The following is a 19,366-nucleotide window of genomic DNA, read 5'->3' on the forward strand; positions in this document are numbered from 1 at the left end:
CCAGTTCTCTGAAGGGTGGGGCTGGAGTAACCAACTGCCTCCATGCTAAGTGTGTGCTCTCTCTCTCTCCCATGCATAAGAAAAACACCAACCTTTTTTAAGTTGCCCTTTTCTTTGAACTTTCCTTCCTCCTGAGGTGAGTTTGGGATATTTCACAGCCATGAAACTGGATACTTTTTAAAGCCTTCATTAAACCCTGTCAGCCTTCTACCATCTCTTTTATGATAGGGTGTTGACTGTGCCCGAATCTTGGCTTAAGGATCTGGAAATTGATTCTTGGAGCATGGGCCTTCTTTGTACATGTCGGGACGGCTCCTCCGGGCCATTAATCACCCTATTGATGTCCATTTGCAAGTAGAAAAATTTCACCACAATGAATTGAAAATGGAAAAAGGAGAGAGAAATAAAACAGATTGCATATACAATCCTCTTCAGAAAGAAGAGCTTGCTTTTCTTTATGTGTGTGTGTGTGCCTGCACACGTGTGTGCATTTGTGCCTCTGTATGTATATGTGCATAGCTGTGTGTGTGTGCATGACCATGCAGAGGCCTGAACTTGACATCAGGTGAATTCTTCAGTCACTCTCTACTTTGTTTCTTGAAGTGGGTTCTCTCATTAAACCACAGCCCTCCAATTTCGGCTAGTCTAGCTAGCCACAGCTCCCCCATCCCCGTCCCCCGACTCAAGTTCTGGGGTCACAGGTGGCTCCACACCTACCCTGCTAAGAGCTTTCTAGTTCTTTGTGTCTTTTCTTTTCATGGTTAAACAAGCTACGAGAAGACCATCCATGGCTAAGACGAAGAGAACTTATATAAACCCATCACCACCAACCCCCAAATGTAGCTTCGGACGTACTGATCAGATGTCTAGACTCCAACCATCCCAAAGTGATGTCTTTAGGCTCAAAATCGTTTCTTGTAAAATGCAAGTGCTTCTTGACCTGGGCCTCTGCATTAAGCATCTATCACTCTCTGGGTATTTGTTTTACTGTGTGTTCCATCTCTCTGTATATAATAAAGCCTAATGTCATTTCAAAAATGTCCATTTTAGGAAATGTTTGTAAATAAAGATTTATTTATTTTGACATAGCAGAGCCAGAAACCCTGGCTGACCTGGAACTCACTCTGCAGATCAGGCTGATCTCAAAGTCATAAGGGATATGCTAGCCTCTGCCTCCCAAATGTTGGGCCTTTTGTGGATTATCCCCCTTGTGAAGTGGTTGTCCTGAGATCGTCCCTGCTGGTCTACACAGCCACCGACATCATGCATCCTGTGCTCCACAGATGCTGGGCAACCCCAGAGTGTGTTCTGCTCCATTGGGCCTCCTTTGCCTTTTCCTGACCTGGTGTCATAGCATCCTAACACCTGCCTTCCTCCCCACGATCTTTCGAGCATCCTTGACTACACACTGGGGCTGAGTCTGCTGGCTGGGGCTGTTTCATTGGAATTACATTGAACCTATGTGCTGGTCCAGCAGTGTTGACAACTGGGAAAGCCGGATTCTTGATTTGCCTGGCTTTGCTCTGCTCTTGTGTCTTTATGTGCATCTATCATTTTCTTTACAAAAGCCCTTTGCTTCATCTCACGTTCTTTATTTGCTGCTGTTTGCCATTGAAATGGTTTTTCAATTCTAACTCTTTGTGGCTCATGTACAGAAATGCAATTGACTATAATTTTTATTTTCTCTGTGTTGTGTTAAACTCTCTTATTGGGTACATGTAGTACTTTGTCTGTAGATTGTTTGGATTTCCTATGTAGAAAATAGTTTTGACTGTGAATAATATTTCCATTCCTCTCATTTCAAACCTTGTATTTTCAATGCTGTTTTAAATCTTACAGTATTATATCCATTTTTTAAGGATGGCTGGTTTTATCTTAAATGTTCATTGCCTGTTGATGAATCTCCTTTCAGAGTATAACCACACTTGCTTTAGCTAGGACAGCTTCTGGAAAACACACACCTGAGATCATAGGGAAAAGGCATGCCTAAGGTTCATTGTAAAATTGCTTTTTAAGGAAATTCTAGGTGCTGGGGAGACAGCTTAGTCGGTGCAGTGCTTACCTTGGTCTTACAAGGGTCTGAGTATGTAGAGTGCTTACCTTGGTCTTACAAGGGTCTGAGTATGTAGAGTGCTTACCTTGGTCTTACAAGCGTCTGAGGTTGGATCCCCAGCATCCACATAAAACTCTAGGCAAGGACAAGACACTCCCTGGGATTCACTGGCCAGCCAGTCTAGCCAGTTGGTAAGCTCCACACGCAGGAAGAGACCCTGTCTTAAAACTAAGGTGAAACAGATGGGACAACACGGCATTCGGGAGGTAGATGTAAGCCAATCTCTGTGAGTTTGAGACCCAACTGGTTTATGTAGCGAGTTCTAGGACAGCCAAGTTACACAGAGAGAGCCTGTTTCAGGGGGAAAAATCACAATAAAAAGGTAGAGGAATGGAGGAAGACACTCAACACCAACCCTAGTCGCCATGTGTGTGCACACATATACCTAGTCGCCACGTGCATATGGACACACACCTAGTCACCACATGTGTACGCACACACATGCGTGTACACACACACACACAGAAAATTTAATGTTATCTCCAACTGAACCTGGGATATCATTCCTTACAGCTCTTATATTTGCTGCCATGCAAAGACCACTCAAATGTTCATAATTATTTTCTTCTAGTATTTTTATATTCTTTTTATACACCATAGAAACTAATGATACAGGATTTGTTGTTGTTGTTCTCTTTCGAATTTCTGAACATAATTCAAAGATGTCAGGGGCCAGCTTTGAACACAGGAGCTGACTATGACCTCCTGTGAGTTTACCAGTTTACATAGCCAGCTTCCTCAAGGTGGCAAAGGCAGAGAGAAGGGCTCAGCCTTTGCTATAGACCTAATCCCTCATCCCCCCTCCCTCCTTTTATACTGATGGGAATTGAAGCCATGACCTTTCAACAAGCCAGGCAAACACCCACTGAGTTATATGCCTCATCTCTCTCCTTACTTCTTCATTAGAGGTGCTGGTCCCTCCCACTGAGCTCACACTTAGCCAAGGCTGCACGGGAGCCTATTATAAGAATGTGCAAAGCAAGGATCAATAACTCCATCTGGAGAAATCCTTACAGAGTCGGAAGGAATGGCGGGCAAGCCCCAGAAGCCCAGGCAGACAAGGGGTGGGGACTGTTCCTCCTTCCTTCTCCTATGAATACCCTGGGAAATGGTATTTGTAGAAACAACAAACGTAGGGACTCCTGGTCACGGGGGCCTTGTTTTCTGTTTAGTCTCCTGGAGGAGGACTCGGAGGAGGAGGAGGGAGACTTGTGTCGAATCTGTCAGATAGCCGGGGGTTCCCCAGCCAACCCCCTCCTGGAGCCTTGCGGCTGTGTGGGAAGTCTACAGTTTGTTCACCAAGAGTGCCTGAAAAAGTGGCTGAAAGTGAAAATAACATCAGGTAGGTGGGGACGAGAGACGCAAGCGCGTGGTGGCGAGCGTGGAATGGCATATAATTAATGTGAGATGTCACAGTGTGGGCCCGGGAGCCTCATCAGAGGCTCAATGTCAGAGCAATGCGGCCAAGCCCAGGTTTCTTGTCTAAAAATGCTGTGATGGGAAGGTAAACAAATGGGGTGGGTGGGTGTGCGTGTGTTTGTTTAAATTTCTCCAAGGAGAAATGAAGAAAACATGGATTGCCAGCAAACCCTCAGCAAGCATACGGCAGCCCTGTCCAGTTAGGAACTGTTCCATCACGAGAGACCCTCACAAAGACACACAGACACCTACCGCAGTCATGGTGAAGAGAGGGGTGTCACATAAGACTCCAACCAGGAGCCGAGGAGATGACTCCAGGGTTAAGAGTGCTTGCAGAGAACCCAAGTTCAGTTCCCAGCACCCACATCAGGCAGGCAGCTTATAAAACCACCTGTAACTCCAGCTCCAGGGGATCTGCCTCCCCCTTCTGGCCCCTGCAGGTACTACACACATGTGTGCATACACACTCTCATATCCCTCTCTAAAAAGAGTGCAAGCAATTCTGCCTGTTTGCCTGATGGGTAAGAAGAGTGTCACGCCCATTTTCTAGCTCTCTATTAAAGAGCTTCACACGTGACAGTTTTGTCAGACTGATATCGTAGCTGGGTGTGAAGCGTCTTCTCGAATCCCTGAGGAAGTGACAACCTCAATACAGACACATGGGAGGCTGGCTGTAGTGTTCTTGGCAGAAAGTAGGTTCCTTTGCCTTTTCTAATGAGGAAGGACCTAGAGTATCTAGGCTGGAAGAGGTTAACTGACAGGAGTTCCATGATGGTGGTCAAGTAGAAAACCCCTACTCTGTCTTTCAGACCACCCTCCCTGGGATCAATGCTCCCCAGCCAGGCGCTGATTCTCTCGTCTTTCATATCCTTATATGTCTGTCTATGGCTGGGTAGCAGATCTAGCATTACCCTGCCCCCACCTATGTAGCTGTCTGCCTTTAGCACGTCATCGAAGTAGCCATACTGTTCCAGTCAGGGTTTCTATTCCTGCACAAACATCATGACCAAGAAGCAAGTTGGGAGGAAAGGGTTTATTCAGCTTACACTTTCCACACTGCTGTTCATCACCAAAGGAAGTCAGGACTGGAACTCAAGCAGGGCAGGAAGCAGGAGCTGATCCAGAGGCCATGGAGGGATGTTACTTACTGGCTTGCTCAGCCTGCATACAAATGGCTGGGAGATATGCCTGGAAAACTCCGTGAGGTTCTGTCTGGTGACTTCCCCACTGCCTGCAAACAAAATGTAGAAAGGGAGATGAACTTCCCCACCCTGCCCTGTAATAGTCCTTATGATTTATTATTTCTTTGTATCCACAGTAGAAACCTGTTGGGCATTGGGCAACCGGCAGTCTGGTTTCCAGTTGAGGCTAGATGTTGAACCCCGGGACCCAGTGGTGATAATTCACCTACATGGGACGGAAGGAGTTCTCTCATGTCTCCTGGAACCCTGGCTCCTGTCGAAGCCCCATCAGCCCCCACAAGAGAAGCATGGTTAGTAGTCATGTAGGCAATGTCCCAAGCTTCTGACCTTCAGGCTAAACTCCTCCCTAGTTACCTAGCAACAGTAAGATTAAAGCAGCCCACTATAAGAGGGGCTGTTTGACCCCTCCTCACTCTCTCACTCCTCTCTCCTTTCTCTTTGTCTTCTCCTCTTCTCCCTCCCCCTCTTATTCACTAGCCTTGCCTTGCCTCCCCTCGCCTTGCCTCTGCTCTCTCCTCTTCTCTCTCTCTCTCTCTCTCTCTCTCTCTCTCTCTCTCTCTCTCTCTCTCTCTTTCTCTCCTCTTGGCCATGGCCCGGTCTCTCTCTCTCTCTTTCCACCTTCTCTCTTTCCCCCTGCCTTTCTACAAGTAAGCTCTAAAACCATAGACTATCTCCTGGACTCAAGGTCCACTGTGCAGACTCTCGCCTGTGTGGGAATCTCTCTCCCTCAGCCCTCTCTCCCTTAACCCTGGGGCACAGGGCTCCCCAGGGCTCCCCAGTCGGGACTGCCCCTTGTCCACCCACACACACACCCACACCCCTGTCAAGTAGGATCAGAGGCTTAGATGCCCACCTGGGGCTGAGCGGAAAGTGTCTGGCAGCCCTCCTGCATCAGCCTGCCCAGATCATAGGAGGTACTCTGGCTAAGTTTGGGCTATCCTCTCTCCCCCTCCTTCCCCAGCCCCCTTTTAGTTCCCACAGAAACCTAGAACTGGGGTATAAGTTTGCAAAGCCCTGCTCACTAAATAGATGCAGGTAACAGATATTTTCTAGTAAGACACACAAACTGAGCCCTGCAACTCTACTGGGGGAACTGTGTGGCATTCCCATTTCCATAGAACAACAATGGTTCTGTAGTGTCTGCTTCTGCCTTGGGGAAACAGCACTGGTCTCGTTTTCATAAGTACTGCAGCACAGGGGGCCTTCTACTCCTTTTCCCAAATGGGCCTGACTTCAGGCTTCTGGTGGCCTCAGATACCATTGTAACTAGAATCCACACCTGGGCCCTTGCTCCCTTTTCTCTGGTGGGAGCAAAGGTAAATCTGGTAGCTGAAGCCATTGCTGTGGATCTGGTACTAAGTTTTTTTATTACAGAACTATGTTAGGTCTGCAAGGGGTGAGGGAGACCGGGAGTCCAACAGTCACTCCTGTTGCAAAGGCCTATGTTAGGGAGGATTCACTTCCGTGTAACAATTTCAATTTTATGAACCATTATGTTTACATACTTAGATAGAAACAAGATCTGCTATTTAGAAGTCATGGAGACTTCACCTGCCTCAAGCTCAAATAATAAATAAATGTCCACAGAGGGAAAAAGATGTTCAGAACTCAGGGTCAAGGTCATTTTCTCCAGAAGATGGCTGACTTCAAATGAGAACCATTGAAGCTTGAAATTCATAACTCGGACACAAGTTCAGTCTCGAAATAGCACCTGTCCAAAGTGCTGGCACAAACAGACTCAGGGGTGTGTGTGTGTGTGTGTTTGCACACACACTCGTGCGCACTGAGAGAAATTCTGATCTGCCTTCTTACATGATTCTTACTCTTGATTCCAGGAGCAGATCTAGGCACTGTAAAGACCTGTGAGATGTGTAAGCAAGGCCTACTGGTCGACCTGGATGACTTCAACATGACCGAATTCTACCACAAGCACCAGCAATCCCGGGTAAGACACATCACTGCCACTTTCTCCCTGAGGTAGCATAGGCAGAGGATCTAGAGAGAGAGCTTAATGGTTGAGAGCACTTACTGCTCTTCAAGAGGATCGGGTTGGGTTCCCAGCACCCATATTGTGGTTCACAACTGTACCCAGTGCAGTCTTTGGCATGTGTGGTTATCAAAGGCACACAAGCACACACACATACACACACACACACACACATGCATACATGCAGGCACACATTTATACATAAAGATAAAATAAAATAAACAAATCTTTAGTAACTAAGTAGGTTAAATGCTTGAGCAGAAAGCAACTTGATCTCTCTGGCCTACGGATTATAAGAAGCCCAAGAGTGATATGGATCTGAATCTATTTGGCTCACTTCTTTGAGAACGTGTGCCACTAAACGAGAACACTGGGGAACTGAGAAGTCTTGCCATCCTGGATCGATATCTACCTGCTATTAGGGAGATGATAAAAACATCAAGAAAGTCTGGGCAGGGCCCATGTCCAAATTTGCTGAAGTTATTTAATAACAACAGAAAATAAACTTAAGGTCTTGGAGGAAATGGTCCCCCAACTTAAATATCAAGTAACCTGGGTAATGAGGAGCAGCGTTACCTAAGGCTAATAAGCATGAAGCTTGCTGACTGTGGGCTTTTTAACACCCAGGGAACTGGGGAATGGGCTAAGTGGAGAAAACTCTCCTGGGGCATTTGGATCACATTGCTGAAAATGTGAAAAAGTTAATTAACCTCGGGTGGGAAGGTGATTTATGCCCAAGGCAAAAGTTAATCACTTAATTCTCAGGCAAACAATCTCTTATTTAGAACTACACTCTCCAATAGAGAAACAACAAGCCACACGTGGCTAATGAGAAGGCGGCTCATTCTAATCAATACATGGTGTATGTAATAAATACACACTAGATCAAGTACTTGATACAAAAAAAGCAAAATATTATATAATTTTATATTAAATCTATACTTCCCACCCTGGATAGCAGTATGTCAACTTGACACAAGCTTCAGTTATCTGAAAGGAGGCAACCTCTGTTGAGTACATGTCTCCATAAAATCCAGCTGTAGGATCTTTCTTAATCAGTGATTATAAATGGGGAGGCCCCAGCCCACTGTGGGTGACATCATCTCTGGGTTGGTGGTCCTGGGTTCTATAAGAAAGGAGGCTGAGCAAGCCACGATGAACAAGTCAGTGAGCAGCACCCTTCCAGAGCCTCTGCATCAGCCAGCTCCTACCTCCAGGTTCCTGCCCCGGGCGAGTTCCTGTTGACTTCCTCCACGATGGACTGTGATCTGGAAATGTAAACCAAATAAACTCTTTCGTCCTCATCTTGCCTTTTGGTCATGGTGTTTCATCGAAGCCATGGAAACTCTGACTACTTCATCCATTTTTCACTATTATAAGGCTAGGCAACTTTATTAAGAAAACAAGTTGAGGGCTACAGGGATAGTGGCTGTCTATGCTGAGTACACAGGAACACATACACAGAGAAAGCTTATTATGTAGATCACATTCTTAGGTTCAAGGGCTCATATCTGGTGATAGTCTGCTTGCTGGCAGATTCCTGAAGCAGAAAACAGTATCACAGGAAAAGGGACAGATAGTGTGCATGTGTGTGCACATGTGTGCATCTGTGTTCTGATCTTGCTCCTTATAAGTCCATCCAGGACTTATAAAACTTTTAAGTCCATCCAGGACACAGTCACAAGTCTTTGTCTAGATGTCCTTATCTAAGCCTCTCCCCTCCCAGACGCCCTTTAAACAATAGGGTTAGATTAGCTTCCCAGCTTCTTGTGGATTTTCAAGTTACTAGCGTTTCACTTAGCATAAGAAACAATTTTAAGATGGAAATATGACTCCGTGGTTAAGAGCACTGGCTGCTCTGGAATAGAACGCAGGTTGGATTCCCAGCACCCACACGGCAGCTCACCACCCTCTGTAATTCTAGTCCTAGGAGATCTGATGCCCTCTTCTGGCCTCTACAGATAGCAGGCATGCATACAAGCGAACACTCATGCATATAAAATTTTTTAAAATTCAGAAAGAAACATTTCCATACACACATGACTATACTTTGGTCATATTCACACATGCCCTTGTAGGAATCCCAGAAGTCTTTGTGCTTGTGATGAGCACCAGAGGAACCTGCAGTGTTAGCACACAGGGTTGTTCCCTCAAGGGAAGAAGTGCAGTTCCCATCATAAACGCAGGAGGCTGGAGCAGATGTGTTTTCTAGCCTGGTGTGACCCTTGCTTTTCTCAACCTATAAATCCTATCCTTATGGACTTCACAAAGCATTTCAGTGGATTCAAGGCTGACCTGTACTTAGCTTATTCTGTCCCTCGGGGAGAGATGCATATGCTTTATTGTGCACGCAGAATTGAGTTAATTATCAGCAGAAAAGTTTCCACCAAATTGTGCTGTGCTTAAATATGCCTAAAATAAACCACTTGGGTCAGACTCCGGAAGTTTGAAGCAGCACTGGCTACTGAGCTGTGTTGAGCTGAACGGCCTTCTTGCCTCCTGGGGCTGGTCACTCTGCTGGCCTCCCGGGGCTGGTCACTCTGCTGGCCGTGAAGGTAGCAGAGAGCCCTGTGTACCCTGACCTGTCATTTACTTCCCCATCCTGCCCTCTCCCCTGTAACTTCAATTTTTTTCAAACCTTATTTTTAATGATGGTTCTTACACACTTTAACCTCCCTTGTAGCCCACCACCCACCAGAGGTAGTGGAAAAAGAAAGGATACGGGGAAAGTGGACCTGTTTAGAAAGTTCCTTGGAGCAACTCCTGTCTGTGTGCTCTAGAAGTCGGCAGTTCAGTTCACAAGTTAGCAGGCAGCGGCAGCTCAATTCACTGGCAAACTTTTCATGGATACACCCGCAGTCCAGTTTAGTAGAGTCAGGTGAGCAACAGAGGTGACACAACCTAGCAGAGACAGCCAGGTCCCAGCCTCTGCTTGAGTCAGCAGGTGGGACCCAGAGAGACAACAGAAGTTCTCAGCTGTGCCTCTCTCAGGGAAGCGAAGATCAGCAAAGAGTCAAGACTCACAAGCATTGGACAGCTAGCTATGCCAGCAAACCAAACTGTCTTTATCACTCTGTGGAGTCCTATTTATACCCCGTCCAAACATCATGTGTCCTCCACGTGCCTTGCCTCTGCACGTGCATCCAATCAACCTGAATCCTCAGAAGTGGCTAGAAACTGTAGCATATCATCAGGGTTTTTTGTTTTTTTTTGTTTTTTTTTTTTTTTTTTTTTTTGGTGCGTTTCTCTCTGTGGAGTCCCCACAAATGCAGCTCGACTATGCAGTGTAAGGTGGACCAATACGTGCGTGTTCTTAGCAAAGAATCCTTCATTATGTGTCCTTTCACATGCTTGCCTTAGCAGAACACCCTCTCTCCCTTGTCTGCTTCAGTGAAACGTCTCTTCATGAGTCTGCCTTAGCCTTTCACACCTGTGTCCACGTTAATGCAATGTTCCTTCACGTGTTTGCTCCAGCAAACCACCATCCAACCGACTTTGCGAAGAACTCTTTAAATTTCCACTTCATTCCCCAGATAAGGTTTCCACTCCGTCCTTCACAGCCGGAATGTTACCCAAAGCTCTGTTTTGGCTCCTGGCTCTGGAGCCTAAGGTCTAAGGTCGAGCCCCATTACTCTGGGCCTCTGGTGAGAGCAGCACGCTGTGCAGAAGTGTTGTGGAGCAGACTGCTCACCTTCGCAGCTCAGAGGCAGAGGGAGAAAGAAGGAACTCAGCGTCTCCTTCAAGAGCGCAGATAGCTAAGGACCTCCCCTGGGTCTCCTCCCTAAAGGCTTCACCACCTCCTAACAGGGGACCAAGCCTCTGACATGGACATCACAGCAAGGGGTGGTTGGTTTCACAGAAGAGCCTTGGGCTAACTCTGCTCTTTCAGAGGACCCGGGTCAGGTTCCCAGTAACCACGTGGTGGCTCCTAACGGTCCGGCTCCAGGAGATCATTTTCACTCTTCAGACCACCACGGGCACTTCATGTATGTAACGCACATACACACGCACAGGCAAAACACTCACACACACACACACACACACGAATCAATATAAAATTCTTTAAATGCAAAGATAAGACTTATGCCTCAAGAACCATGTAAGAATGGAATGAAGTACTTTAAAAGCCTGCCAGCCTAGGAGTCTATACCCAGGGGTGTTTTCCTCAAAATTGGAAGCAAAATGGAGAGTTTGTGAAAGAATGAATTCCAAAAAGATAAAATAAAATTCATACTCTGGGACCAGTGAGATGTCTCACTAAGTAAAGGTGCTTGCAGCACAAGGCTGACAACCTGAGTTCAATCCCCAGGACCCACTCGGTGGAAGGAGAGAACTGACTTCCAAAGGCTGTCTCTGCCTCCCTCCTGTGCCCTGTGGCACACACTCCCATACACACTCCAGTGAGTGAGGGAGTAAATAAATAAAACAAATAAATAAATGTCGCATTGATAATTTTGAAGTATAACCCCCCCCCAGGCAGCTTAACACTTTCTGCACAAACACTGGACTTGCACGTGTGCATGTATGCTTCATTCCTCGAGGCCTCCAAGTACAGCAGGCTAACCATCTAGGCTTGTCTAAGAACACTCTGATGGCCGGTCACACAATTAAATCACCTAGCAACACAGTTCCCGGAATGTGTCTCTGGCCTAAGCAACACATAGCTATAATTATACATTGAAACGATGCTTTAGATATACTGGGTTAATAAAATACCTTGTTCATATTAATCTCACTGGTTTTTAAAACTCTCACGTGGCTGCTGTAATTTTTCAAATTGCATATGCAGTTTGCATTTGTGCCTCAATTTGTTTTGTAATACATAGTTCTGATCTGAGGCAGTAATATTTATTATAAAATAAGCAGTTAATAAATATTTGCCACATAAATTTCGCCCAGCATTACCATTATAACTTAAAGCTACCTTTCCTTAAAATATCCCTCCCACCAGGGCTGGAGAGATGGCTCAGCATTTAAGAGCACTGACTGCTCTTCCAGAGGTCCTGAGTTCAATTCCCAGCAACCACATGGTGGCTCACAACCATCTGTAATGGGATCTGATGCCCTCTTCTGGTGTGTCTGATGACAGCTACAGTGTACACATATAAATGAAATAGTCTATTAAAAATACATGCACATGCACACACACACATATGCATACACCCCAAAATTATAACCATGATTGTGAAGCACATAATTTTGAAACTATAATATCATTGTTAAACCAAAAGTCTCCCTTAGAGGGGACTTAATTTGACTCATATGTATTTAGCCAGTATCCAGGTTTTTTTCTGCAAACATTCTGACAGCTACATAGTAGATTTGAGACCAGCATGAGCTACACAGCCTCTGTCTCACATAAACAACAGCAACAACAAAACCATGCAAAAATCCTCCATGGCTTGACACCCTAGATGACAGTTTGTAACCTTTTAGTAGCAAATCTCTCTCCCTGTCCAAATGCTGATGCCCAGGTGTAACTCCAGAAGCTCCGCTGGCCTGGGATGGAGACAGGTGTCATTTGTTTTCAATTGTGGGAAAATATCCATGCTATAAAAGGTTAGCTTTCAAAGCTTTTATTGAGCACCTACTGATGTGTTAGAATGGCAGGTCATGTCTCAACAGCACACTAGGCCAAGACAGTTCCATGTGGAAGAGCTTTTATTGGGAGGGAGAGACAAAGTGCAGGCATGGAAAATGAGGTAACGCAGGTAAAGGTGGGAGGTGAGCCAAGTGGATTCTAGGAATATGTGCCTGTTGCCTTGGCAACAGGTCTACAGGTCAAGCTGTCACCTATGTGATGTCATAGGTTTGGGAGGTCCTGATGCCGACACCTGCTGTGTGTCCCACATAGTGCTGTGGTAAGCTAGAGTACCCAGGACCAACAAGACTGCCTTCTAAAGAAGAATACAAATAAGCGGAATTGCATGTGTGTGTGTGTGTGTGTGTGTGTGTGTGTGTGTGTGTGTGTGTGTGCAGTGTCAGAGAAAGGGCTGTGGAAAAGCCAAAGTTTTATACTTGGTTCACCTGTGCATATGTTTACTGAGTACACACTGTGCCCCAGGCACTGGGCCAGACCCCAGGAGTCCAGGTGCAAAAGGGTTGTCCACAGACCTCAGGCACAGTGTTCCCAAAACCCCACTTTTAGTCCTGGCCTCCTGCAGGATATATTTGTTTTGCAAAATATCAAGGCCACCTGTGTTAGCTCAATTTACATAACGCCTGCAGGAAGCAGGCAGAACAGAGGTGACCTGTCCCCTTTTATGAACTGGAGTCACCCTCACACTGCACAGTTAAAATGGTTTTCCTAAAAGTCACGGCCCTGGGCCACCCATCTCACCCGAGAGCACTTTAGGAACCACACCCATTGTCTCCCAGAGATGCAGCCCTGCCACGTTTGCTCTGGCACTTGAGGGTCTTAGTGGCCTCTGGCCGTCACTTCTCTGAAGTGCAGGCCTGACTTTGCCTCATCTCAGCCAAGGACAGATGTCCTTAGACATATGCAAGCCCCTAATCACCTTTAGATCCTGGGGTTTCTCTGGAACACACTTAAGGCTTCATAAAACACGCAGCCAGGCTGTCAGCTTCGGCCCTGTGTGATCTGGATGCTGACACGTTCCATCTGAGCCACATCTCTTGACCACAATGACTGTTAAAGGACAGGCAGGCTGCATGGCTCTTCTAATAAAGGTGATCGTATCTCCAGCCCGGCTGCCTCAGTTCCACCCCAGGAAGGAGGAAACTGACTGCACAGAGGTTTCCTCTGACCTCTACTTGCCTTCCATGACATGCACACATGTGTACACACACACACACACACACACACATACACCTGTATACACACATGTACAGTAATTAGTTTTAAAGAAACCAAGAGACAGCAGGAACTGGGGGGAAAGGTAATGGATACTAGACAGAGAGGCTCTCAGAGGTCCTGTCCACAGTGCCCATGCCATCTCACCCTAACGGCCCCACCCTGTTCTGCAGGCCGGTGACAAAAGGAACTCCACATGAGAGGCAGAGTGACCCAGATTGGGTCAGGGGTGGCACCAGTGAATAACTCTCCAAAACGCACTTCCCAGGAACCCTGGGATTGATCTGCTGCAGTGGACGCATGCTAACACGCCTCTCTCTCTCTCTGACCAGCAGAGCCCGAGTCAGCAGTGCGTTATGCAGAGGATATTTATGGCTTGAGTGACAGGTTCCCTCCCACAGAACAGAGAAGAGGCCAATCTACTAGAAGTGACTTTTCAAATTATCTGCAGAAAACATTAGCGGGTGTTTTCCCATCTACATGCCTCCAGGCCTCATTGAGCCATAAAAAGTAAATGACTTTCCTGAATTCTTTGACAAACCCAACCAGTCCAAGCCATTTTGTAGCTGGTTGCTTTGCCATCTCCTGTCACAGAGGCTGCTCCAAAAGCCCTACACCTGACCCCTCTCTCTAGCAGAGAATTGGGTAAGATTTGGCACATTAGAAAGGCTTCCTGGAGGAGGTGGCTTTGGAAGGTGGATAGGGATAAAATGGAAAATACTAATAAAAAAGCAAGATGCCTGTTTGGGGTAGAAGTCAGAAGAGCACACGTTCTTTTGTGTATGTACACATAGATGCACACACTCATGGACACGTTTGCACACACACACACAATCAAAAGCTAAAAATAGAAGTCTAAATCTACTAGACAGTGAGTTTCAGTCCGGAAAGACAGACAGTACAGAGGCTTTGCACAGTGACCTTGAGGCCGCTTGTCACACCAAGAACCGGAGATAGCCAAACACACAAGGAAGGGCACATCGATCCTTGCTCTGCTTCTGAGTCTTTCCTGGCAGCCACTTGGTCCTAGGAGACTTGGATTCTGCTCCAGCTTCCTGAGCTGCCCTTGATCAACCTGGAACAGCAAAGCAGCTCTGCAGCTTCAGGAAGAAGATAAACTGCCTGAAGAGGCCGCCCTGTGGAGTCTATGCTTTGCTAACTTGGGCGCTATCAATGGTTCTGACCCTTCCCAAGGACGTGTAAAAGGTCGTGACCCCAGCAGAGGATTTTTGTCCCCTGTGGCTGAGCGGCTCCCCAAGCACAGGCAGACCTATCCTGGACCACCACAACCCATGGGATTTGGTGGGAGAACGGATGGGGATCATAGGGTGTCCCACCCCCCACCTCCCCTTGCAGAGGGGAGTCCTTACTAGTGCTCCTGGGAGGGATGAGTTGGGAAGGGCCCTGGAGCACAACCGAGGAACTACAGAGCCACGGGCCGGATGTCCAGCCCTCGAACCGCAGCTTCTGCTTCAAGCGCCAGGAAGAAGAAAACACAACCGGCTTGCCAACAAATGGCAGAAGCATTTGCAAGTACAAGATGCAGAGTACACAACAAGTATTTAAGAACCAGAGAGTAAATGCCTAGGACAAATGAGGCTCTCGAAGGAAGGCTCCCACAGGAAGTGACGCCGCTGAGAACTCTAACAAAGTTATAGACAATGCCAGGCCGAGAGACAAGCAATATACAGAATATATATGCATGAAAACAACAGACCAAAGAGAGGCCGAGCAAAGGCCCCGGGGTTCCCAGAGCCAGCTAGGACCCTAGTGAGGGACCCTCTCTAGGAAGGCAAACAGGACTAGACAGGCAGCCAGGAGGGGCCGTTAGGTGAGGTGAGGTCGTCGATAAGTCCATGAAGAACTATACCAAACTAAGGTCCGGAGCCTGTTCTCTCAGCAAAGGAAGGTCTGGGAAAATGAAGCACACTCAATGTGGCAGGGTTGTAAAGTGTGTCTTCTGAGAGTTTTCCTGACCAAGACACCAGCAGTTACACACACACACACACACTGCACACAGAGACAGAGAGACAGAGACACACAGAGAGAAAGACAGGAGAGAGAGGAGAAAATATAATGTCCAAACTGTTTCTGCCTAATCTGATTCCCTACCTCACCATCTTCCCAGCCTGTGCATATAAGGTTTGTGAAAATACTGGTAAGGCTTGGGGAAGGACTCACCAGGCCCCACCCCTAGCAGGAGTTACTGGAAGATGAGCGCTGATCCAGGAGTGTGGTCCTTGGGAGGAGTCCTGTGCCTGTGCTCCAGCACACATCCAAGCACAGCTAATTGGGCTCTGGGTTATAAAAGATAAGAAATAAGGAAGGAACATAAAGTTGGGAAGCAGGTGTGGGGAAAGGTCTGAGAGGATTAGTAGGAGGCTGGGGGTGGATATGAGCAAAATATATTGTATGCATGTATAAAATACTCAAGGAAGAAACCTTTTTTTAAAAAATGCAAAACGAACACCTGTCAGCATATGCTAGCCACATCAGCCAGGAGAGAATTTTGCATCTCTCTCTCTCTCTCTCTCTCTCTCTCTCTCTCTCTCTCTCTCTCTTTCTCACACACACACACACACAGAAACACACACACACACAGAAACACACACACACACTCATACACGCACATGCATACACACACCCTTCTGTCATTAACACATTCCTGCCACCTGCCATCAAAAACATCTCCCACCAAGGTTGCACTCAACCAACCTCTCAGATTGACCTCTGCTGTAGCTGTTTGTGACCAGGGCCCATTCTGTGACCGGGAAATCAGGTCCCAGCAGCAAACCCTGAGGATTTCTGCCCTGTGCAACCCATAGCACAGGGTTTAGTGACGTCTCTCAAAGGTCTGTGGGATAGGAATCAGCCTGGCAAATGGAACCTTTGGAGCCTCCTCCCCTGGGTGGCAGAGAACTGCAGGAGGGGCTGTGCTCTACCACCCTGGGCCTCCTTCAGTTCGGTCCCGTGGTTCCCGGAGGTAGACCTTCCTTTGGACTTGAGCTCTCCCCCGCCCTTCTTGCTTCCTCCACACTTATTACCTTCCACCCCCATGGCTGAGCACATGACTATTCTGGAGATGACTTCTGGACTTTCTTTTCCACGTGCAGGCGCAGAGTGAGCTGATGAACTCGGGCTTGTACCTGGTGCTGCTGCTGCACCTATATGAGCAGAGGTTCGCGGAGCTCATGACACTCAACTACAGGCGGGCTTCCAGAGAGAGGGTAAGTCCCGGCTCCGGGAGGAGCATGCTGCACAGGCAAGGACACCACGTGATGCTGTTTCCTAGACATGCATCTCTTGAAGTCCTTATGGCCACTGGATGAGGACTGGGACTGTCACTCTGTTAGGTCTAAGATTTAGTAGCCACTAAGTGTATGTGCTGTGACCTCTGACTGAAGGCAGTTATAATCACATGACTCCTGAGTGTCAAATGCAAATAGCGAGTAAGTGGTCGTCAGTGGTCATGTCAGGGAAGGAGTCTCTAGGGCAACACCGCCCCAATAGAGGTGTGCAAGAACGCTGTTGTTAAGTGTATGCTCTGTGAAGGTGTGGGTGCTCAAGCACACAGAAGCTGTGCAGCTGTGCAGCTGTGCAGAAGCAGGGCATTGCACACTGTAGAGCTTGTGAGGGGTCACACTCTGAGATATCAGCTCTGCCAATGTGTTTTGGACAGTAGGGTATAGTGTGTGTGTGCGTGTGTCTGTGTGTCCCTGTGGGTCTGTGTGTCCCTGTGTGTGTGTCCATCCCTGAAGCCTGAAGGCAGGCTGAGAAGTAAAGGCATTGATGGTGGCCCCTGTATGACAAGTGACCATGTATGCACTGGAATGGCTATCCTTTAACAAGAGAGTGGAGCCAGAAAGAATCGCACAGGATAAAGGGGATAGTTGGACTTAAGCAAGTGAAGTCTCAGCACCTCGGCCCTTGGGGACTTCTTATTTCATCAAATGGCCGCCTATGGCCACAAGAGGCAAGAACTCTGTGAGGAAAGGGAAGGAGTCCAATCATGCCAGCGGCTGACTACACTGCCAGTGTTGGGACTCCCAGGATGCCCCACGAGGCTTTGCTCCTGATATCTGCTCATGCTGGGGTATGGCAGGAGGAGGAGCCAGTATGGCAGTGGTCAAGCCTCTGGTGGTGCTGGACGCAATCTCTGTCACCTGCACCCCAGCCCTGAACCCCTCTTTCTCTTCACTTTGTTCTTTATCCTTCTCTTCCTCCCTTCTCTGTTTTCCTCCTCAATTGGACTGCGGACATTTCCCAACACCATCACCGCCCATAGGCTGGAGCCCGTAGGCAGCCATGCTTGACCCTCTTTATACAAGCGCAGTTCCGTGGACCACTGTGAGCTGCATGGAGCCATTCTATTAAAAGCACTGGATTCAGGGCCCTAAATCCCCATGCTGGGGAGCCAGAGGTAGATGGAACTCTGAGTTCAAGGCCAGCCTGGTTTACATGGTGAAGCCTTATTTCAAAAGCAAAACAACGAAATTTCACCCTGGATGCAACTCAGTTGATAAAGTGCTTGTCCAGTATGCATGAAACTATGGGTTTGATCCCCAGAACCACCCAAGCCAGAACCGGCAACGTATTCCAGCATTCAGGAGACTGAGGCAGGGGGATCAGAAGCTCAAGGCCATCCTCGGGTTACATAGCAATTTCAAGGCTGGCCTAGGATGTGAGACTCTAAAAGAGAAAATGTTGAATTTAGCAGCTTCCATTGGTCACAGGAATTGTAGGCCCATTTCGACTTTTTCCTGGGTTAAATTTTTTCCTCAGACCCTGAGTGTCCAATTAAAAACAAAACAAAACAAAACAAACAAACAAAGAAAAAAAAACAGGCTGGATTTCTGCCAACCTGTCTTTGGAGGAATCTCATCCTCCCTGTGACCCAGGCCTGCCCTTCCGTGGCCTCCCATGGTTTTAATGGTGACATAAATTCTTCATAGAAATATTTTTTGAAAAAAAGGAAAAGGAAAAGGACCAGAAGCAGGAAATGATCCTTTGTTAACATTTCTGTGACTTCATTTTCATAATCCCATATCTTTTAAAGAACTTTTTATTACACATTGAACTTCAAAGCATCTGGGTTGATGTGGGTCACAGATGGCCAGCAAACAGAAGCAACATCAACCAGTGAGGCAGGCCACAAAACAAACATGCACAGACCCTACAGGACAGTCTCATGGGTGGAAACAAAGGCCCTATAGCATCGCATCGCAGGAAACTTCTGGCAAATCGCTCTGGATGAGGAATAAAGCCGTGTCAGAGGCAAGCTGGGAACCAGAGCGGAAGGGACCAGTTTCTCACACTTAAACCAGCTCACATTTAACTTGGGAAACCTTGAAACACATCTCACCCACTCCAAGCATGAAGCAGTAACTGGTTATAAATAGCCAGTGAAGAGGCTTCCACGGGGGCTGGAGAGACAGCTCAGCGGTTAAGAGTCGCGTTGCTCCTGCAGGAGACCCACATTAGCATTAGGGAGCTCACAACAGCCTAACTCCAGCGCTAGGAGACCAACACCCTCTTCTGGCCTTCCTAGTCACTACACTCACACACACACACACACACACACACACACACACACAGAGAGAGAGAGAGAGAGAGAGAGAGAGAGAGAGAGAACACATGTCAAAGAATCCCAAAGCCTTCCTTGATGTGGTCCCAGAGGAAGCCCGTGTTGAAAGCAGACACACACAGACCAGATCTCATTACAGATGGTTGTAAGCCACCATGTAATTGCTGGGAATTGAACTCAGGACCTCTGGAAGAACAGTCAGTGCTCTCAACCTCTGAGCCATCTCTCCAGCACTCAATCTTTTAAA

At 47.3% G+C, this 19,366-nt stretch overlaps 1 protein-coding gene and 1 long non-coding RNA gene across 2 annotated transcripts in view; one reads left to right on the forward strand and one right to left on the reverse strand.

The window, feature by feature from the left end:
* Marchf10 (membrane associated ring-CH-type finger 10) overlaps positions 1 to 19,366 on the forward strand; it is an 89,958-nt gene that overhangs the window by 61,998 nt on the left and 8,594 nt on the right. The window contains exons 7-9 of the mRNA XM_021178082.1: positions 3,286 to 3,455; positions 6,570 to 6,679; positions 16,649 to 16,762. Of these exons, the coding sequence (XP_021033741.1) occupies positions 3,286 to 3,455; positions 6,570 to 6,679; positions 16,649 to 16,762 (394 nt within the window). The remainder of the gene's footprint in view (positions 1 to 3,285; positions 3,456 to 6,569; positions 6,680 to 16,648; positions 16,763 to 19,366) is intronic.
* Positions 4,559 to 9,839, reverse strand: LOC147001388 (uncharacterized). The gene is made up of 3 exons (XR_015044939.1): positions 9,444 to 9,839; positions 7,933 to 8,102; positions 4,559 to 4,763 (listed from the first exon to the last, which is right to left on the reverse strand). It is a non-coding gene; the product is annotated as an uncharacterized LOC147001388 (long non-coding RNA).

The sequence above is a fragment of the Mus caroli genome, unplaced genomic scaffold (assembly GCF_978045245.1).
Source record: "Mus caroli unplaced genomic scaffold, Mus_caroli_1 scaffold_13, whole genome shotgun sequence".
Lineage (NCBI taxonomy): Eukaryota > Metazoa > Chordata > Mammalia > Rodentia > Muridae > Mus > Mus caroli.